Source organism: Dipteris shenzhenensis, chromosome 13, assembly GCF_047967505.1.
Source record: "Dipteris shenzhenensis isolate YYH24624 ecotype China chromosome 13, Dip_SZ_1.0, whole genome shotgun sequence".
Lineage (NCBI taxonomy): Eukaryota > Viridiplantae > Streptophyta > Polypodiopsida > Gleicheniales > Dipteridaceae > Dipteris > Dipteris shenzhenensis.
Genome location: NC_141608.1, coordinates 17,960,366 through 17,984,031, shown reverse-complemented (window position 1 = coordinate 17,984,031; position 23,666 = coordinate 17,960,366). Strand labels below are relative to the sequence as shown.

The 23,666-nt window shown below is 42.1% G+C and overlaps 1 protein-coding gene across 4 annotated transcripts in view; it reads right to left on the bottom strand.

Moving 5' to 3' along the window:
* Window positions 1-8,896: 8,896 nt before the first annotated feature.
* Window positions 8,897-23,666, bottom strand: part of LOC147895110 (E3 UFM1-protein ligase-like protein) — a 98,451-nt gene continuing 83,681 nt past the window's right edge. For 2 of the 4 annotated variants that reach the window (XM_087383290.1, XM_087383291.1), the window contains exons 18-21: window positions 12,211-12,288; window positions 12,060-12,122; window positions 11,873-11,965; window positions 8,897-9,922 (exon numbers count right to left, since the gene is read on the bottom strand). In XM_087383290.1, coding sequence (XP_087239416.1) covers window positions 9,818-9,922; window positions 11,873-11,965; window positions 12,060-12,122; window positions 12,211-12,288 — 339 coding nt within the window. In that variant the 3' untranslated portion in view covers window positions 8,897-9,817. The remainder of the gene's footprint in view (window positions 9,923-11,872; window positions 11,966-12,059; window positions 12,123-12,210; window positions 12,289-23,666) is intronic. The other 2 variants (XR_015541945.1, XR_015541946.1) reach the window with 2 other exon arrangements.

The following is a 23,666-nucleotide window of genomic DNA, read 5'->3' as shown; positions in this document are numbered from 1 at the left end:
TTGTTGGGATGGAGGTGCAGTTGCGGCCGCAGATGTGGATGAGATGTACACCTTCCCGCTAGCCCCATCTCCACCCCTACCTCCACCACCCCTAGCTACACCACTCTCCCTAGCAAGACTGAGAGGGGCTCTTGTTGTGGTGGGACTCAATGCATAGATGAGTTTGCACATTCTTGACTCCCTAAAACCCTGGGACCAAATGAAAGCATCAAACTTCTGATACCATTCTCTAGGCGCTTGCTTAAGACCATAGAGACTCTTCTTCAACTTGCAAACTAAATGCTCTTTGCCCTTTTCTTCAAAGCCTTCAGGCTGAACCATGTAAATTTCCTCATGCAAATCCCCATGCAAGAAAGCTGTCTTGACATCCATCTGCATAAGCTCCATATCCTCTGCTGCCACTAGTCCAAGCATGCATCTAAGTGTGGTCATCTTCACAACAGGAGAGAATATCTCATCAAAGTCCACACCCTTCTCTTGCTTGAACCCTTTAGCGACCAAATGGGCCTTGTACCTAGGCACATCATCACCTGTGACCTTCATCTTGTAGACCCATTTACATGGCAATGATTTCTTTCCATGTGGCAAAGAAACCAAGTCCCAAGTCTTATTTTTCATAAGTGAAGTCATCTCTGATTGCATAGCATACTCCCACTTGTGTTGATCCTTGCACATCATAGCCTCTCTGTAGTAAGAAGGCTCCCCGCAATCAGTAAGCATCACGTAGTCTACCCTTGGAACAAACCTATCAGGCGGTTTGGACACTCTGGATGATCTTCTCAAGGGCATTTCAGCTTGCTATCCCACTTGCATATCAGCCACATTTGGCTCATCATTTTCACCAATAGATGATTCATCATCTACCCTTGATTGTATACCTGTGGGAGTACTTGGTGGTACCATTTCTTGCACATTTGGTGCATTGACAACTTGCTGTCTATCAACATATGCAAGTGGATTCACATCTTGGAAAGTGATTCTCCTCATTTCCACATCCCTCATGGGTGCCTTATGCATCTTCTTCTCATTGAAGACTACATCATGGCTGCGTATGATCTTCTTTGCTTTTGGATCCCAGAGACGATAGCCCATCTCTCCACTTTCACCATAACCTAGAAAGATGCATTTCCTAGACTTAGGATCTAGCTTCTTTCGAAGCTCTTTCGGCACATGTGCATATGCCTCACACCCAAATATATGCAAATGAGAGTAAGAGGGCTTCTTACCACTCCATGCCTCTTCAGGAATACCACCATCTAGACTCTTACTAGGTGATCTATTGATCACATGCACTGCATTCTTCATTGCCTTAGCCCAACAACCACCAGAAAGAATTGCATTGGAAAGCATGCATTGCAATCTTTCTTGAATGGTACGATTCATCTTTTTTCATCTTTTCTGCAACTGGATTTTGCTCTGGAGTACGAGGGGAGGTAAGCTCCCTCTTAATCCCACGTGTATCACAGAAATGCTGAAAGTCATGAGAGAAATACTCTCCCTCTCAACCAAGGCCAGCCATTTCTGAAATACCTAGAACACATCACTCTTCCAAGCTATAGCATAAGCCCACACTTTCCTAGTTGCATCATCAATGAATGTCACATAGTATTCAGCCCCGCCTAATGACCGTGTAGGCATGGGACCACATACGTCTGAATGCACCAAATCAAGCTTTTCAAACTCTTTCTTTTCCCTTCTTTTATGGGCTGATTTAGTCTGCTTCCCCTAGAGACAGTGCTCACAAAATTCAAAATCAAAGAAACTCAAATGCGGTACATAACCCAAACAGCGTAAGAGTTTCATTCCATTCTGGCTCATGTGCCCCCACCTGCAATGCCACAAAGAAGTGCTTTGCTGCTCGGTTATTGCAACAACATGATCAAATACCCCTGATACATGTAAGGGATACAAAGTCCCACACTTGGCACCCCTGGCCAAAAGCATAGAGCCCTTCTAAATTTTCCAACTCTAAAAGCCAAAAGTGGTGTGAAAACCAGCATCATCTAGATGACCCACTGAAATAAGACTCTTGGTCAACTAAGGCACATGTCTCACATGTTTTAAAATAAATGCAGACCCATTTGCAAAAGAAAACTTTGTCACCTACTCCCACTATGTCACATGCATAGTCATTTCCAAGATGCACACAACCTGTCTTTCCACTGTCATAAGTGGAGAACCATTCCCTATGGGGAGTAACATGGAATGAAGCACCAGAATAAAAAATCCAATCCTGGGAATATGCATCATCTGAAGTGGTAAGCAACTCTGCAGATAAACTAGACATTAAGAGAACGTCATTGTCACTATCATGTGTGACTACATTGATCTCCTCGATCTTCACTTTTCCTTTATCCTCCCTTGGACTCTCTTCCTTTTGATTTGCACCCCAATTTCCATTCTTTTTCTTATCCTTTTGCTCTCTTTTCAGCTTGTAGTAATCCTTTTTCATATGGCCCTTCTTGCCACAATGGTAACACTCAATGTTCCGTGCCCTAGATTTGCTACGAGACTTCCCTCTTTCTTGGGACTTTCCCCTCAACTGTGATCTGCCCCTTTGCACATTTAAGGCTGCATCCTGCTTGTTGCCGTTTATAGACTTCCATCTAATCTCTTCGGCCAACAAGCTACCCACAACATCATCAAACTTCAATACTCCACCAGATGCAGAGTTACTGATAGCTATACGGAAGGTATCCCATAAGGATGGCAATGAACATAAGAGAAATATTGCCTTTGTCTCCGCATCAAAATTCATCTTTTGAGCCTGAAGCTGGCTGAAAATAATATTGAATTCATTCAAGTGAGAAGGAATGGAGACCCCTTCCTTCATCTGCAGCTCAAACAACCTCTTTATGAGGTAAACTTTATTAGAGACAGTTTCCTTCTCATAAGTGGCACACAGTTTCTTCCACAAATCTTTTGTAGTCTGCTCATTTACTATTGTGAAATAAACTGACTCTGCAAGATGAAGTCTAATAGTAGACTTTGCTAATGCATCCAACTCATTCCAATCATCCTCAGACATATTTGCAGGCTTAGCTTCAATACTTGCCAAGGGTTTAATCTGCTTCTTTTGAATAAGCACATCCCTTATTTGTTCTTTCCATAAATAAAAGTTTGTCCCATCAAACTTTTTAATGCTGAAAAACTCCTTTTCAGACATGGAAGAGGATGCCATGATGCAAATGAAGCAAAATCCCAAATGCTAGTGCCTGTAAGAGAGAAGCACACCAAATACCAGGTGCACCCAAATGTGTATGCCACAATAGACTGAAATATCACCAAAACTCAAAGCTCAAAGCATCAAAATATGCAGCTGACTCATGTGCATGTACTATGCATCCATATGAGTAAATCTCGCCCAAAAGAAAATGCCACCTGCAATGGCAATCCAAAATGCCAATAAGTGCCAAAATGACTCAAGCATAAACACCGTCCATGGGCATATGCATCAATAATATCTCATCCAAGAGAGCATAACACTATCAGTGCATCACCTACAATGTGTCAAAGCTGTCCCTCATCATAATATAGCATCCATGTGCAAAGCGTCCATAAAAATAGCATTCCACAAGGCAATCTAGGCCTATCAACGCATCCAATAAGAATCGCAATGCATCCAAATGGCCTATAAATCATCCACTGCAACCCAATGCACACCACAAATGAGTGCACATGGTTCAAACTGCAACCAGAGTAATTTGCATAAGGTATGCTCAAGAAATCATGGTCCCACGGAAAAGACCGCTACTGAAAATAGAACCTGAGATGCCTCAAAACATGGGCGCCATTGCATAATCGAACTCAGCAAGAAAATCTACAAATATCTCTCTTCTGCCGCAACTCCAAAATCCCAACCGATGAGTAAGAAATGGGAGTCAACACTTATCCACTGCCATGTGGCATAAATCTAAGGTTTCAAAACCTTAGAATGAAAAATACATAACAGAGAGATGAAATCGAATACACAGAGATCTATAACTCTGAAAATACTCCACCGAATCATGCAAGAACTGACAAGTAGGGGTTTTTGGGCATCCGAAACACAATAGGACAGACGGTTTTAGAAACCGTGATCTCAATCACTGGGTCCAACACACGGACTGAAAAAAGTTTTTGGAAACAGAGATGTTTGTAAACTCCACTGGAGTGCGAATGATGAGTAACATAGAAGTTTTAGGACCTCCTGAGTTCACCGGAACTGATAGATCTACAAATGGTTGCTCCAAACTTGAGTTCCAACACTCGGGCAAAAAAACATAGGAACTGACACAGTGAGTCAGAAATCCAATGAAATGATCCCTGATTCAAGAATGAATGGTGTTTCCAAGCTCCTGAAGTGAAGTGGATACCAAAAGTAAGCAATAGTTGCCTCTACAAGTCAATACGGAGTCTCTGTCATCGAACGGAACAGGGAAAAGCTCAAAAAACGACTTTTTCTTTGAAATACTTAACAGGCTCTCAAAACCACTTTGCAAAGCCAAAGTGACTTTTCCAAAGGTTCCTCCAAGGTCTCTACACACTCGGATGCAAGTAAAGTAGTAGATGTGCATGATATTTGAGATGTAATTTGGGCTGTCCTTACATGGAGTGAATTAAACTATTGAACGAGACACATTGAGAAGGGAAAATTGAGAAGGCATGTCTAGTAGACCCAATCGATAGAGAATGTGGTACCCCTGTTTGTGTTCATTGTAGTGAGATACCAGTACGTGTTGCACAATGTGATGACTAGGAACACACTACGAGGTGTGCAGTACACGCGGGTGTTCATGAGCATCCGGATGGATGAAGGTTGCAATCAAGAAAAAAAAAACATGTGGATGATATGATATCATAGCATGCAAAAAGAAACCTCTCAGCGTCATCTAAAAAAAATGAGGTTAGTGTTGCCAAAGACATTATCATGGAATGTTGATTGGTGGAAAAGAGCATGCCAAAAAGGAGTTGAATGAGACTAGTTTCGAAGAGGTTCTTCTGAGTATTACACCATTGTCAGAAAAAAGACAGATTCAGAGAGCTATTCAGTCAAGTAGAACATGGGATTGAAGGCATGGACAATGGGCTTGATGCAATACTGGATTTGAAAAGTCATTGTAGATATTCATTCTTGTAAAGCATTCTTTTCCTTGGCCAACTATCAGATTATCGGTAGCCTCACGTCTTTAAGATGTCCATTGTTGGTCCAGGATTAGGACTTGACTTGGTGAATAGAATGAGACCAGGTGCAAGCTTGGGTGAGCAATGGTTGCATTTTTATCATGTCCTCCGAGTAAGAGGATGGTCCACCATGGGTGCCTACGTTTGTGACCCATTCATTAGAGAGCTCCTGACGATTGCTAAATGTGAATTCAAGATTGAGGACAATGGTGCACATATACAGTTTTGGCAACTGCTTAATGAACAGTTAATAAAGTATGGGTTCCCTTTACCCGAATTTAGAGGTTTCATGGCCGATGGTGCGGGTGCGAATTGGCTTGTAGTTAGGACCATATACAATGGAAGGCCTTCCAATGTAATGGAAGGTAAGGAGAGAACATGTAGTATCCATTGGGATGTGAGCATGATAGAGCACACAAGGAGATGCATTAGGCCGCCATTTCAGGAGGAAGAGCACAAGCAATTGTGCCAAAATTGAAGGAGAGAAGCATTTGCAAGGAGGCTCTAAGGAAATTAGTGGACACCATTGCACATGAAAGATGATGAGTTGCCTGGCCTTGAGAATTGGTTGGCATGGTGGGATGTTCACCCGAGGGGGGGGTTGTTTAGGTCTTGAACAACATAAGGACAATGGACATTTCCCTGCAATGAATTTATCAGAGACCAAGCACTCCATCATGTAGGCTGCTCATGGGTATGGTAAATATATAAGCTTGTAGGAGGCTAGTGCTTCAGACTTGTCATTGTCTGTACTACAAAGTGCACACTATAATGCTTACTTGACCCTCAAACATTTAGGGATAGGTCCTAGTCTGGATAAATTGAGGGAGAGGATGATGATAGGTGCTTCTAGCAATGTATCTACAAAAAAGCTTGGTGTGGCTCACAATGTCATAGAAGAATCTAGCCTACAGACACCTGAAATATGAAGGCCATATATGGAGCAAACTCAGATTACAAGGAGAAGAGGCTCTACCACTCCTGCTGCAGTCATAGGCCGGAGTATATTTATGTTACCAGCAAGCGGCCAGTTGGTGGGAGAGAGCAAGCTCATCAAGTGCAAAAGAACATGACAATATATGCAAAGAGACTTTTGTGCATGACCCTAATTGGGATATCAGGAGAACAGAGCCATGTATTGTGGTCACATGCTTTGGATTTATTGCTAAAACAAAGTCTACGTGTGGAGCACTCATAAATGTAATGGGTCAAAGTGTGAGTGTAGCTGTCCCTCCACACTCATAAATGTAATGGGTCAAAGTGTGAGTGTAGCTGTCCCTGCACCTTGCTTCAAGGGTAGAAGACAACATCCTAATGGTATCAAGGAGCTATTTGTGTGGTTTTGCAATACCTCCGTGGCCCATACCTGGCGTGTTGATCAGTCTATCTTGGGTGCGCATGGTCAGTCACCTAGGGTATGGAAGGTTGCAATTGGGACTTCCATTAAAACACATGAAAAGGAGCAATTGCAACAAGAAGGTTTTGTGCTTGAGGAGGATGATAGTCTACATGTGAGGGAGCACACGTGCCAAGGAGCATTGTAGTAATGAGTCATGTTCGTGTGGGCTGAAGCTATAATAGAATAGTAAAGTGGCGATCAAAGTTGAGTAAAGATTTTCAGGAGAGGATTCAGAAGGCTCAGTGTTTGAATGCTGAAGTTCTGCAAGAGAAAATAATTATTTCAAATGAAATGCATCTATTTCATGGGCGTATGGAGAGTTCTTTTGCAAAAGGCCTTACATACACTATGACAATATCAAAGTTTCCACAATACTCTTGCAAGGACTTGATGCAACGAGATGTAAAGAAAGATTCCATGCAAACACATCTACTTTGTCTTCATGGGTGTTTTGGGTCAAGAACATTTGTTATAAGGAAGCAAGATAGACATAAAAACTTACACCAATAATGAAAGCAAGGTCCTTCTTGGGCAGGTGTAAACAAGACTATACTTTTCGCCCAAGAGGAAAGGGTTTGACATCAATGATTGCTACTTTTGCAACATTGATAAATGAACTCCAGTGCTAAATTTGAAAGTGTTGGCTCGCTCGAACTTTAGGCTCACTCAAGTTTTAGGCTCGCTCGAACGCAATCACTCATTCTGGTAATCCCCCTATTAAACCAAGATCTAGCCAAATGCTAAGGAATAAAAACCGGTATGAGTTTCCCAAAGAAGTTAAAAGATAACTGATGAGTGTTGATGCTTGCTTAAACATCGAGTTTTATAAGCTAATTGCTAGTACATTAATTACACATATACATGTAAGAGGGTCTGTCGATCCAGAATGAGATATGAAGATCATATGAGAGCCTATGAGCTTTGATTAAGGCTAGTCGATGTAAAATCTAGCAAGTGCTACATAGGAAAATCCAAGAAGGTTTATGACAAAAGGTGGACAGAACCACTAATTAGCACCGTGGTGTTAACAATGATCTACCAAGGTTTTGAGCATGATGCCTACCTAATTATTCAGTGTCTAAGCTATGAATTAATCTCTCTTTTGGATGGTGAGAATTTGATAGAAGCAAGGTTCAATGTGTGGCTAAATGTAATGACAAGCAAAAGCACTTCTTGTATGGTTACAATTGAGGAAACCTATGACAGATGTGCCTCCCCCTGAACCCCTCCTAAAATCACACACACTTGGAGATTGGGTAGCAAGATATAGGATGAATAGACAAGCTAGTTAGGGACCCGATGTACAACACGTCAAACAATATACTTAGACAACATGTGCAAATACTCTTTTCCAACCCTATTCTCCTCGTTCCCGCATTTAAAATTTTAAACTCTTTCCTAGCCTTGATCCCTACTCCCTAAAACTTATATCTGCTCTTCCTTTTACTCCTATCACCCAAACCACTTTCTTTTCCCTACTTCCCTGGCCTAGATCTACTCCTTGACCCCTTAGATAAGATTTTCTAAACCCAACCCACCTCATGATGGTGCCAAAGGTGCTCTCCATTCTCACCCTTAACTCTACACTCTAAACCTAGATAGTCGAACGTCCCTTTAATCCTTAAAATTTCAAGAAACAAACATTTCCAATCTAAGGTATAGTATTTTAGTAATATCCACCGCCCTAAGCCCACATAATGCATGCATGTGACTAAACCCTCCACATCTTGTAAAAGGTAGTGAGTGGCTATTTTGGCACTCTTGTCAAGGAGGAGAACATCAATATGGTGAGTGTTTTACAAGATGACTTATAAAGATGCATTACTCAAGGGCGAGGAGGGATTAAAAATGTTTCCATCTAACCACTGATGAACAATGCCAATATTTGTTTAAGCACTCATTAAACTAAGATATAGCATGATATGGCATATACTCAGAGCTTGTGGTCTTTATGCCTTGTGACAAGTTCGTTACAAAATGCTCTTTAATGTTAGACTATAGACTAGGCATGCTGGGTTGGCTATGACCTTCTATAAGTCTAGAAATAAGGATGCTACAGCCATAGTAAGGGCGAACTTGAGGATGCTCATAGGATGAGGACTTACTACAAGGTTTTCCTTTGCCTGTGTCAGTAGGGTAGGCCTAGGGTGGATAGCCCCTTTTTTGTATTTAGGCTTTTTTTTTTGACTGACCATCTAAATACAAAGAGTTACTCCTCTCCTTCGTTTTTTTGGTTTGGAAAAAGAAAAGGCAATCATCCATCATTGACACGTTTGAGGAAATCATAAATCATATACGAGAAATTTTCCATCTCGTCAACTTACATAGATGGGCGTACATATGCAAGGGATGCGAAATTGCACAAAGATTTTATATAGTTGAAGAAATCTAGGAGTATATCCGGACAGACCTGTCATGGATTAAGTCTAAGAATAAATACAATTTGTTTATGTGATGTGAGGACCACACCTCCATTAAAAAAAACAAAATCTACGAGTCCACATAAGATGACCTCAAGATACCCCCCGGCATTGAGTAGTGTACTTTGATGGCATACTCATCTGATTTACGTCCATATCATTGGGTGAATTTAGACCTGTATATGACAATATTACTTCTCGAGCTACCTTGTGGCTATACAGTCACAGGAAGATCTGCGAGAAGGAAGCACCTTAGTCTCTGTCTCAATATGTGGGGACACTTGGCATAGCTCACAAAAAAGGCCATCATGCTGCCTTATTCAGTTTCCAACATGAACATTCGAACATGTCAGCCTTATGGACTTGGCTGAAGGTGTCTCAAACCCATAATGCTTTGCACTGGAACTCTGAATACTTCTTCCCATGCAATACCGGGAAAAAAGAAATTTAATACCAAGTATCATACTGCAATTATCCCTTATTTCCTTTGGTGGGATTTTGATATCTAAGTCTTCTTTGGAGTACCATGCCAATTGAAAAAGCCACTCCATCTATATGTGCACCTGCTATTAAGATTAGCATAAAAACTAACAAAGGAGCACAGAAATAGACCAGCCGCCAAGAGTCAGCTTTGTGAAAATCCAGTAGACTTGATCAACATCCTTTACTTTAAAAATAACACTAAACCCGGACAGCAATTTTGTAGTCAAAGGTAATTTCAGAGAACACTAGGACGCACACAATTTCCAGAAAGAAGTTGTGGACTACCTTGGTTGTTCATCTATGCTGATTGCGAGACATGCCCAGGCTCAGAACTTGTACTAGAGTTAACTGTTTAATTACGAAATTGTGTTGAGAGTACAAGTGCCTTCAGATTTGGCATAAGAGTCTCCAGTAATTCCCGTTTACTTTCTATCCTGTCAGACGTGCAATCTGTCCCCTGAGTGACAAAGGTTACAAATTAAATAGCGCTCTCTCTCTCTCTCTCTCTCTCTCACACACACACACACACACACTTCTTTTTTCGTGAAAGCCATTTGTATTATATTACAAGGAACTGTGAAACTGTTTCCTCCCCCCCCCCCGCCCACACAACACACACACACACTTTTTCTTTTTAGTGAAAATACACACATACTTTTTTTTTAGTGAAATTTTATATTTCTGCATGGGAAACCCCAAAAAGAGGTAAAAACCCACCAATAAGTACAAAGGAAAATTTTACAAGTAAAGCCTCAGAGCAAAAGTCATGAGGCAACCAAGTAAAAGTTACAAGATCAAACTGGAGGAGGATCAAACACAACATCCTCCAATTTTAAATTGTTGCTTTGTAAAAATTGATGCAGTGAAGAAACTGCACCATCAATAAAAACCACCTGTGTTTTCTTGTGATTCTTCTTAGTATAAGCTGGAAGCCGGAATTTTTGAATCACAGGCCTGTTGCAACATAGGATGAAAATACACCCCCCGCCCCCCACACACACACCCCCCTATCTACCTTCCTACAATTGCAACAGGTCAGTGTTTTGATCCCGTGAGCTCATCCTGATATGCCCAAGCTAGCTCCATCTAGAACTTGGACTCTTAGGACTCCAAAGTCTTGTCCTCAATAAAGACCCTCCATAGAGTGTCTCTCTTCTCCAACTACAGTAAGGCACCTAGGACCATGCCCCCTTACAAAAGTGGAATTAGGTACAAGTCAATGCCACATCGACCAATCACAGCAGCCACCACCATGGGCCATCACATCCTATAGTGATTGTGCCACTACCATCAATGCAAACTTACACCTGTAACACACAGGGCACTCACACTCCTATAAACTAACCCAGCATCATGGACTGGCAAGGGCTGTCACCATCCAGCCTTACATGATCCAAAAAAAAACACCCTCATACATATGCAAGAGTAGTCTCGAATCAGTCCCTAGACCCTATAGAGACACTCTGCAAAAGATGTTATATAGGCCTTTTTACTCTTCCTCATAAGATTAGAGGTCAGGCCAACATAGAGGTATAATCTAAGGTTCATGAATCATTGATTGAACGACATGCAGCTAAAACCAAGCTTCATCTTCTTACACTCTCCCTTAATACACAGTTTTTTATACCCCGCAGCCCTAGCATAGCCTTCTACCTTTCAAACTTGTTCTCAACAGGGGTTTTGTAAACCCAGCAACGACCTGCTCAGGAGATGCCTTACTATCAGGCATTGCATTTCATGAACAAAAGAATTAAAGGTTCACATGGAGTAATCCCAACTTGTGAACGTCCAACTCCATCCCTCCCATTTCAGATGCACATTTATAGCTGATACAGGGAGGAAAGCATTTCTGGTAGAACCCAGATTGCAAAATAAACACAGGTAACTTTTTTGACTAGCGGTATGGTCAATGAAGAAATTTGTGGAGTGTAACATGTACATAATCTAAGCCTTTATCTGGGCAATGAATATTTGTTTTCAGATCCAAGGCTCCAGGTATCTGCGGAATGTCTTTGGTTGGAGCATCTTATTGTTCAAGAAATAAACCACCTTATGAAACAAGTTAAACAAAAAAACTATGCTTGATCAACCTGGTAGGCAACCTGAAAAGTTGCATTAGGCGAGGAAACACTCATTTACGAAGGGGTGATTAATTATAAAGTCCATCTCTAGCCATAATAGCAACCCACTTTGAAAGATTGGATCACTGACAAGAATTGTGGACAGTTTATTGCCTCTTAATCTCTTCTCTTTCTCATCCTTGCATTTTATGCTCTCTGTTGAAATATTTTTTAATAAACGTTCTTACGTTCCATAATACTCCATGTATCCCATAGAGGGTGAGAAAACTCTCTACCGACAACGATAAGCTTCTTGATCTGCCTAATATGGAAGGAATTGTGCTAACCCCAGGAATGGTAGTTGAGAGCATCGAAAGAAGTGAAACGGTTGCTGACTGGTACTCCAGAAGAGTTGTATAAGCAGCATCTGAGATTCCATCCTGATCCAGAAGATATGACAGCAAAATACATCATCCAGCCACAAGCAAGTAATACGAAACATTAAATGTATGAAAAGAAAAACAACATACATACCTTTAAGTGATTTACTGCAGCAGCAATAGCTCTTCCAGGAGCTTGCAAAGCTTTATTGTGAACCTGTTGGGACAAGGCAAAAAACAATAGCACTCAAGATGTGAAGATTTGATAGCAGGAGAAGCTTGCAAAAGTAAATATGTTACTTTACCTGTGCAAACATTAGTGCAACAACTTTTGGCAAAAGAGCAACTGGATCGCTCTCTTTTTCTATTCCCAATGCAAGGCTCTGGTGCAAACAGACACACACAATGAGCAAACCACTTCACTTCAATAAATTGCATTCTGGCAGAAAATTTCCATTTATCATAAGATGTGAATGACAAAAGATCCTTGCCCACTTTTTAATTCTTCTGGATAAACCCAAGAACAAATAAGAGAAAACAGAGATCCTTTCATCTAGGTAAATTTTCGTACCAAAAGCTAATGTAAGTAAGAAGGAAACACAAAGGATTCATCCTTCCATGCAATACATGCATGAAAGGCCCCTTAGTGGCCACTTTCAAACGGTCAAGAAGAAACAAATTCTGACTGTTGTTTCAGTAAAAATTATCACATGCCCTTTTACATAAATGGCTTATATTGTTCCAGGTTACAAGGATAGCTATATCCATCGGCTTAACCATAAATGGAGATAAAGATCAGAATAACAAAATTTCTTGTTTAATATCCACTCAAGAAAGGAAGAAGATGACTGAAAAAGTCGTAAAAGAAAGATCTCTAAAACAGGATTACTCTTTTAAAAGGAAATGACACACTTCCTACCAGTCACAAGGGGAAACTGCTCCCAACCATCCATACATTGGTTTCATGTCAAAACATGAATACACCAACATCTATGGATTGATTAAACTATTCTACAATGGAGTAAGTGTGCACATGATGAAGAGCTAGAGTAAATAAGCATAGACTCAAGTTCAATTAGGTTATAAGATTGAGACTTGTAATCATAGAGAGACTTTTTTTCTTTTTTTTTTGGGTGTCAAAGAAAGGAACTCAAAAGAGAGACTTGAGAGCTTGCATATGTTATTGCATGAAACTGGCCTCCCTTTTATAGGAGTGGGCTCACATGTGGAATAAAGCTTCCTTGTCAAATGGCAGCATGCTCTTGCCTCCATACCTTTCCTCATATCTTGCTCTATTCTATGCTCATGATATGGTGACCTCTTACAATCATGGGCTAAGGTGGTAAAGTTTATCTTTGTCTCATAGAACATTCTGTCCTTGGTGTTCTCTTCTTTGCTTGATGAATTCTTCAAGTAGTTGGCTTTTCTTCTTCCTTGTGTCCTAACTTCTTACAATAATTACACTTCTTCGACAATCTGCATTCACTTTGATAATTACCCATCCTTCCACAATGGTGACACTTCTAAGTTGCTTTGTTGAAGAGCCGTGTTCCATAGGTACTAAGGAACTTGCAAGCCAATGAAAAGCTGACCCCCTAGGAAACGGGAACACAAAAATCCTAGGGAACAGCAGGACAGGAACACCATGTCACCATAACCATAAACAAACACACTAGTCTATATATTAGAAAGCTTAAACTTTGAATTCAAGAAAATTCAATACTGAATTCGCAACTGAAAACAAGTTACAAATGCTATTGGAACAAATTTGGATTTAGGACTTAGGACATCAATAAAACTGTAATGATAGATGAATAAATGAATGATAATTGATAATATATTATAGCTTGGCAACAAAAATATAGAAGGAAATTCCATAATAGACAAGGCTCAAGCGTCTGAGATCAACTTGAATCTTGGAATCTGGATACAAGAAAAGAGGACTCCTAGAAACTACATGCATGATGCGCGGTGGTAGTTCTCAAGGATTCATAAGGTGGCGGCGAATTGTAGGGGCGATGTGCAAAAGAGCAAGTACAGGAGTCGAGGGAGATAAACCATCACATCAACTAGATTGTATAAAATGAAAAGTACATAGTACTTGAAGGTAGACCCTAGGACTAAGTATCCTAGGTGTCACATAGGACTAAATGTCCTATGTGGCATAAAAGGCACTAAAACACTAAGTGCCTATAACTATGCCTACAAGGCACATACCATGGCCCATAGGGCATCACTAGAACCGGGAGAAGATGGCCTATAACCCCCCCTCCGTGGTATGGGCTGAAGTATTCTGGAAACGTCTCAGAATACCTAGTACTTTTCTGGTCATGGTGGCACATGTTCATTCAAAAGGATATAGCCACCTATGAATGTACAAGGTATGTCAGATCATGTAACAAAGGGAACCAAGTGTAAAGCCTGTTTAAAGACTTCAAACTTTGGACGAGGAAGTGCCTTTGTAAACATATCTGCTATGTTGTCCTCTGTGGGAAGGTAGGACAACTCTATGTCTCCTGCTGACAACCGCTCTCGAACATAATGATAGTGAACTTCAATGTGCTTGGTACGCACATGAAACACTAGATTATTCGCAATGGCCAAAGCACTATGGCTGTCAATGTAGACCATAGTGTAGGATGTCTAGCGAATACCAAGATCTGTAAGTAACTGTCGAAGCCAGACACTCTCTACTGTAGCAGTGAAGGCTGCCCTGTACTCAGCCTCACAGCTAGATGTGGCAACTGTTGGTTGCTTCTTGCTGAGCCAAGAGATACATGAACTGCCAAGCAAAAAACAATTGCCGGTATGTGACACTCTGCTGTCGGTACAACCTGCCCAGTCACTATCCGTGTAAGCATGCATGGTAAGTGAACCCTGATCACCATAGAAGAGGACTAAATCCTGAGTGCCTCTGAGATATCTAAAGACTCTCTTCATTGCCTGCCAATGCTATGAACTGAGCATGTGCATGAACCTCCTGAGCTGAGATACTGCATATTGTAAGTCAGGTCTGGTGTGACATAAGTAAATAAGACATCCAACAACCTACTGGTAAAGGGTGATATCACATGGTGGGCTCCCATCATGAGCTGAAAATTTGAAGCCAGGGTCCACTGGAGTAGAGATTGGCTTCCAATCCTCAAACTGAAAACGATCAAGGAGCTGTCCAATATACTTGGACTGTGACATCATGATACCCCCCTCAACATGAGCAAACTGAATGCCCAAATAATAGTGTAGCTGCCCCATGTCTGACATTTCAAAAGCCTGCTGCAAATCAGCCTTGAAAGCTGCAATATGCTGAGTATCTGGGCCCGTGATTACCATATCATCCACATATAAAATCAAATCCACTCCCATGGACATAAAGATTGGACTCTATGGGGCTATTCTGAAAACCAAGGGATAGTAAGTGTGCATGAATTTTGGCATACCATGCCCTGGGTGCCTGCTTCAAACCATAAAGGGCTTTTCTAAGCCGGCATACCTTGTTTTCAGAATTAACAACCTCAAAGCCAGGAGGTTGTGTCACATAAACTTCTTGTTGCAGATCCCCATGAAGAAAAGCCGTCTTGATGTCAAGCTGGTGCACTTGCCAATGGTGATGGGCTGCAATGGCAATGACACATCTAATAGTAGTAATCCTGGATGTGGGAGCAAAGGTCTCCTCAAAGTCAATGCCTTGTTGTTGGGCATATCCTTTTGCAACAAGACGGGCTTTGTGTCGATCTATATTGCCATCAAATTTCCTTTTTAATTTGTAGACCCACCAGGTACCAATGGCATGCTTGACGGGAGGGAGATCTACTAATTCCCATGTGTCATTTTTGGCAATGGATTGTAACTCAGCTCTCATTGCATCCATCCACTCTTTGCTGTCAAAAGCATCTTTATGGCACAACGGCTCTTCATTGCAAGCTGTAGCAAGCATCTTTATGCCACAAAGGCTCTTCATTGCAAGCTGTAGCAAGGAGTGCAAACTCAAGAAAGTGACCATGCATCTCTCTATTCCTTGATCTTGTCCGGGCAACAAAAGGTTGATCTTGTTTGTTGTCCCTCAATGTATCAAGAAGCCATCTGAGAACTTGCCTTTGCTGTCTATTGACAGCTCTTTCTTCAATCACTGCATCAGGAATAGTGGGATCATTTTGTACTGGAAGAGAAAATTGCAAATCAGCATGGGGTACTGGCTGATCATTGCTTATTGGAGGGCCTGCACGAGGCTCATGTTGCTAGTCAAAGTCCCCCTCTGAGGAAGGCAGAGGTAACCAAGATTCAAAGGCATCAAACATGTCAACTTCTGGCTTAGCTTTACAGTCCACAAGAGGACAAGCCGAATGTTCAGCAAAGATTACATCTCTACTGACAATAATCTTCCCAGTATTTAGTTGGTATAACCTATACCCTCTGCTCTCTTGGCTGTAACCAATAAATATGCATTTGATTGCCTTGTCATCAAGCTTATGTCTCAGCTGAGATCATACATGAACATATGCAAGAGACCCAAAAACTCTCATGTGTGAAAAGTGAAGGCTTCCTGCCTTTCCATGCTTCATAAGGTGTAACAGTCTTCAATGCCCTTGTAGGTGATCTATTCAGCACATAGTTGGCACACATCACTACATCAAGCCAAAATTTATTGGGCAAGAACTTGGCCTTAAGCAAGCATCTGGCCATCTCCATAGTGGACCTGTTCTTCCTTTAAGGAACAGGATTATGCTGAGCAGTGTAAGGAGTAGTGCATGAGTGAACAATGCCCTGTGAAGACAAAAATGCATCAAATTCCTTTGACATATACTCTCCCCCCTATCTGTGTCGAGGGTGACAAGCTTGCATCCTGATTCATTCTCAACCATATTCAGACACCTTTGAAAGCATGAGAACACTTCAGATTTGGCTTTTAAAGCATATATCCAGCAATATCTTGTGAAGTCATCAATGAGAGTCATGAAATATTTGTATCCACCAATGGCATTTGTCCTCATTGGGCCACAGACATCACTGTGCACTAGCTGCAATTTCCTTTGTGAGAGTTTTGGACAATTCTTTTGAAAAGGAAACCAATGCATTTTACCCAAAAGACAACCCTCACACACATGTTTGGAAACTGTGTGACTTTGAGGTACATCATTTGCCATGTCCTATGAATGTAACTTGGCAAGAGCTCTATAATTGAGATGACCCATTCTCTCATGCCAAAGATGAGTTTGAGCAAGCTGTGAATCTGAAATAGCAAATGCTTCAATAGAGAATGCAGCTGAGTGATCATCAAGGTGATAAAGCCCCTTTTTCAAAGTGCCGGTGAGAACTATGGCATTGTCATCACGAAGATCATATACTAGGCATCTGTGTCCATCGAAAATCACTCTGAAACCTGAAGTGGCAATTGCTGAAATTGAAATCAAGTTGACTTCTATTCCAGGCACGAAGAGAACATTAGTCAGAGTGACAGGATGGCTTGAAATGGATGTGAGCTACACATCTCCAATTCCTTTTACAGCATAGGAGGCATTATTAGCACATGTGACAGTTCCCCCACGAGGTGCATTAGCTAAGGAATGAAACAACTGTCTGCAAGATGTGACGTGCTTGGAAGCACCACTATCAAAATACCAAGACTAAGCATCATTAGTAGTAAAGAATGCATCAACTTGGGAGGGATCAAAGGAGCAATGGACAGCCCATGCCCAATCATTCTGGAGAGCATGTGCATGTGAGGCATCTGCTGGCTCGTGGGATTCAATTGCATGTGAGGCATTAACTGTCAATCCTGCTTTCTTTTTCTCCGAAGCAATGCGCTTCCTGCATTCTGAAATTTCATGCCCAAGCTTGCGACAATAGTTGCATCTTTTCTTCTTTGACTTATCTGCTGTATTTTTAGATGCATTGGAGGAATTGCCACTGTTAGGCCCATATTTAGGCTTGCCCATAGGCTTGGAAGCCTTGCCTCTTCCTGTCTGCTGTGAAGCAAATGCATAATCAGGAATAATATCTTGTGTATTAGCTCGACTTTGCTCTTCCTGCAAAAGCAAAGTGACTAGCTGATCAAGACAGTAGTGGTCTGGATTACCCATGGCCACTAATCGAAGGGTTGAAGCAAACCCTTGATATGTATCTGGCAGTCCATTCAATGTGGTACTGACAAGCTGAGAATTTGGCACCACCTCATCAATATTGGCAGGTTGTTCCATGAGGTCCTTGACCTTTGTCAGGTATGCATCCATAGAGTCACCTTCATTCATACTGACTTCCTGCAATTGCCTTCTTAAATATGCAACACGTGCCTCATTGCGAATCTGATAAAGAGAAGCCAATTCGTCCCAAGCATCCTTTGTTGTCCTGCAAGACCGGATGTGCGGAATAATGATTCTCTTGCATGATAAAGCAATACATGAATGTGCATTTGCATCTCTTGCATCCCATCTTGATTGTTCCTGAGTTGGAAGAGCAGCAGCAGGGGTGCTAGAGGATAAGGCATCAGGAGGAGTACCCTCTGTAGAGGGACCAGCAGTAGGGGCAGCCACTGTAGCATTGGCTGGCCTCAGATCAATCCCAGAAACAATATTCCAAAAATGCCTTGCAACAAGAATATGTTTCATGAGATAAGACCACATTAGATAGTTGGTGCCATCCAACTTATCATCTTCACGAAGAATGCCAAATAGATCATGATTGTTGCCAGCCATTGCAAATGGGATACCCTGAAAAGAAGAGACCTGTAAACACAAAAGCCTCAAGGCTATCACTGCAAAGAGCTGGCTGTCCAAAAAAGACAGCAAATGTCTGCAAGTAAATGTTCTGCAAATTTCCAGCCCAAATCAAAGGGCAAATGCAAATTTGACCCCAATTGACTGTGTCGGGCAATGTTCACTGCAAAAAACAGCAAATCTGGCAAAAGCCCCAAAATTAATGAGGGCAAATAGGCCAAAAAGAGAGCAAATACAGAAAAGCCCCAAATTTTGCTGAGGTTTTTGCAAATGTGACCCAATGTATTGCAATCTGACCCAATGCCCTGCAAATGTGACTCAATGTCCTGCAATCTGACCCAATGTACTGCAATCTAAACAAGAAATTGCAGACCAAATCCCAACACTCCAATGTCTTGCAAGAAATTGCAACCAAAAGAAGTGAAAAGAACTGAAAGCCCCAAATTTGCCAATGTCCTGCAAAAGCCCCAAACTGCAAATGTCTGAAGATGACTGCAGTGAGACCCAGAAAAGGTATAGCAAGCAAGAACCAAGAACCTGGTTCACAGCCAATGCTAAAACAAATACAGAACCTGGAGATAACTTCGCACATGCGAAACCTGTATGAAACTCCCAGAGCAAGTACGAGCTGTACGGACAGCTGATCTGCAGTCACGTGTGTATGGAAGGCAAGTACAAGCTGCAAACAATTGATCTGCATGTATACTTGTACGGAAGATTGTACGAAACAATTATGCAGCAGATAAACCTATACAACACAGGTACGGTGCAAGTACGCTTATACATATAAACTTGTACGGAGCAAGTACGGTATGCAACAGATAAACCTATACGACACATGTACACTTGTACGGAGCAGGCACTTTGCAGATACACTTGTACGGAGCAGGTACAACGCACTGCGCAGGTACAACACGTACGAAGCAAGTACAACGTAGGTACCACTGTACGTACGGCTGTACGACATATGTCCTGTGCAGTTACGTACCGTTGTACAGATAAAACGGGCAGCTGGTGGAAGACGTACAGAATCTGACGCAGGATCTGTACAGACGTCTGCACAATCGTACGGACTGTACGGATGGGGGCACAGGGAGCAATGCAAGTCCAAGGGCAAGAGGCAGGTCCAACCTCGCTCTGCTACCACTGTAGGGGCGATGTGCAAAAGAGCAAGTACAAGAGTTGAGGGAGATAAACCGTCACGTCAACTAGATTGTATAAAATGAAAAGTACTTAGTACTTGAAGGTAGACCCTAGGACTAAGTGTCCTAGGTGTCACATAGGACTAAATGTCCTATGTGGCATAAAAGGCACTAAAACACTAAGTGCCTATAACTATGCCTAAAAGGCACATACCATGGCCCATAGGGCATCACTAGAAGATGGCCTACACGAGTAAGAGGGGCCAAAATATGCCATCGCCCTCACCATATCCATAAAATAAGTATTACGGGCTTGATTCAAGGCAATGTCACCACTATTTAAAAATATGCCCCACTGTAGCGTCTACCTCTACCTTCCTACCAGCATGCCATGTGACAGCTAAGGAAGCTTGTCTCTTGCCCCTTCTAGCAATTGATATAGAAGGTATATCACTGGTAGACATTACACTTCCAACACGCTGTGCAAATCAAGACATAGAAGTAGCAATATGACCCATTTCTCAAAGATGGAAGACGAAGAAATTCGGGCACAGAAAGCAACGAGTAAAGACGACAACACAGATTTTTGTACGCCTTCCCCTCCTGTAGATTGGTTTCTATTCAGACACAACAGTGAAAATTATTCTCCATCCAGAACGACCGAGAACGCATCCCTCAATATCACGCACGATTTGCAATTATCGAATATAGAGCTCTCTCACAGCGTCCCTTGCCACCCCCTCCCTCCGATTTGCGCCGGTCAACTTACCAATCGCTTCTTCCCCGTGCAATACTCGTCATCGCACAACCTTGGTCTACATCTATGATCTTGAACACCTCCTGTACAGCCCGATCGTCACTATGGGTCTACTCCCCAACACTAGTAGCTGACGGCCTTCTGCTATATGAACATAGGCTTCTGCAAATTCTCTTTACTGCACCTCTGTGTTCACCAAATTGTCTTCCACTCAAACACCGATTTCCAACTTGACATGTACGTCAACGCAGGTGATCAAGGGACATATGATTTAGATCCCATGTCTGAAAACGTTCAAGGTGGTGAGCTTGACAATTCGTCCCGAACAATTAACAGAGAAGGCGAGGTCACGGAAGCAGAGGGTTTATTGTTGCTTTGTGGATTTCCATAAGGCATTTGACACGGTTCCGAGTGCCCACCTCATACGGCGCCTTCAGGACTTGGGCTATGACCAGGAGATCATTTGGGCTGTCATGGCACTTTACGAGAGAGTTTCTGGCAGAGTTCGGGTAGGATCCGGGTGGACAGACGAGATCATGAGCACCATCGGGGTCAAACAAGGGTGTTATTTGTCGCCTACCTTGTTTGGCCTCTACATTGACGAGCTTGAGACAGTGATGCTGACACAGGGGGGTGTAGGTTGCTCTCTTACGGGCACGCTGATCCAGATTCTGCTCTATGCAGATGACGTGGCTCTCTTGTCTTCCTCAGCAGAGGGGCTTTAAAGACACCTAGACGCACTACAATCCTTTTGTGAGTCTCATGATTTGAAGGTCAACCAAGGTAAAACCAAGGTCATGATCTTCAATACATCTCGAGCCATCATGCGTCAGGACCAGTTCACATTTGCGGGGTCATCTGTTGAGATAGTTTCATCATTCATTGGCTAGACTAGAGAGGCAGTGCTTCCGCTTGCACTTTCAGGATCCACGCACCAAGGGGTTGCTTTTTGACTCCTTGGTTCGCCCAGCAAGGATGTACGGCAGCCCTTGTTGGGGACCAAACTTGTCGGATACAGAGTGGGCCTGTGTGGAGCGGCTACAGGTTCTCATGTTATCACGGATGATTCGTGGTAAGTCATCCGTTCCTCACCAGATCATTCAGGTTGAGTTTGGGTCACCCCCTTTACAGCTAGATGCTGCATTTCAGATCATCACGTATCTATACCGAGTTAGGGAATATGGGGATTATACCTCCAGGCGTAGCAGGCTACCATGGATAGCTCTATCGTTCAATAGCAATTATGGCTTGTTCTTCATCATTGTTTTTGATTCCCTTTCTTTTTCTAGTAGAGATGACACACGTGCCTCAAATGTTAGATCAAGAATATTCTTCAAGGGTGTTGTCAAAGCATTGTATTCTTTAGACATACTCTTAAGAGAGAATTGCAAAATGCATCCTTTTCTCATACCTTTGCATCTATGCCTTCCAATTGGATCATCATACTTATTAGCATCCTCACAACTTATGCCAAAGATTCACTGAAGTTCATTTGAAGCCCATCTTGAGACATATTTCTCGATTCCGTTCTTTAGCTCCAAACATCCCAAGCATCTTTAGCATGTTCCTTGCAATCTATGTGATAGATTAGACTAGTATCAAGTGTAGCCCAATGAGAGACTATGTGCTGCATTAAACTAATATCTAAGTGTGATGGAGTCTATATGATGGATTAGACTAGTACCCAAATGAGCCAAATGAGATAATGCATGTTCAAAATTTCCGGCCTGCCAAAATTTGCACATGCTGTGTGAGCCTGTGAAGGGGTGTGTGGCCTGTGATGAATGGTACAATGTCTTAATGCCACATACAGTATCGGGGCCTAATCGAGGGCCTAATGTGGAAGATATATAAGCCTTAGATGGAGGAGACCTCATATACTCCGGATTCCTATAAAGGAATGAGGTCTTTTGGCATGGCTAGGTGACTAAGGGTTGAAGCACCCTCAGCACATGACTCCACCATTGAATATTTCCACATGTTGCTGATGTGGCATGCCGCAAGTGTGCCACGCGGCACTGTCGACTGTGCAAAGTATGTCTACTAAGGTGTTGTCTTGTCTTGTGGTTCAAGTCGTGTTGCTCGCTTCTTGTTTTGTTACTTGTGTTTGTTCAAGTTTTCCAGTCTACTCTGTGTCGCTAGTGCTTCGTTATTGTTATTGTCCATCAATTGCACATTTGTTGTTGAGCCGTTCGTCAAGGCTTGTAGTCTGAGAGGTGCACGTTGCGTCTAGTAGTCCGTCCCTGGCCTAGTAGTCCGTCCCTGGCCTAGTTTTATGTGAGCATCAATCTGAAGAGACATAGTAGCTAGCTAGGAACGAAATGGAAATATGGAAAGCATAATGAAAGGAAAAATGGAAAGGAAAGAAAGTACAAGTGCAAGGCAATAACCAAAATACTCATAATGTATTGATAGCAAAGAAAGTACAAGTGCAAGGCAATAACCAAAATACTCATAATGTATTGATAGCTTGTTGTTGACAACTATTTGAGACTCAAGACAAGTACAACACTATATAGTGTGAGACTAGACACTAGAAAGCTATAGTGTATATGGGATAACTCCCAATATGACACCCCCTAGACACCTAGTACACTCATTTTTTTTAACTCACTTTGGCTTCATATTCCAACACCCCCCCATGAAGGCAAGGTGAGAGACCATTGGAATGGAACCAAGAACAGAACATGACAATGATGGTCTAAGGTAAGGGACTATTGGAATGGAACCAAGAACAAAACATGACAATGACGGTCATCGAACTGTGCACCCTATGTAACTCAGAGGCTAAAGTCTGAGCGTGTTCAGAGGTTGATCCAAGCACTCTCATGGCTTGAGACTCAACATGCTCAGAGGCTTATGTTATAGCATGGCTACATGACCAGCTCATAGGTCTAGGAATACACCAACATCTTGGAACTCGGCCAAGGCCTGATAACGAGACCTATCAAAGCCAATACATGGCTTCCACAATAAATCCCCCTCTAAACTTATCAAAGCCAATACATATGGCTCCCACAGTACATTCCCCCTTGGCTTCATATCGGGAAATCGGGATGAAGTCACACACCAAAAAAATAGGAAAACCAACATATCTTTTTAGGAGGACTATCCAAGGCAGAGGACCTTTAGACTCAATGAAAACCAAACAC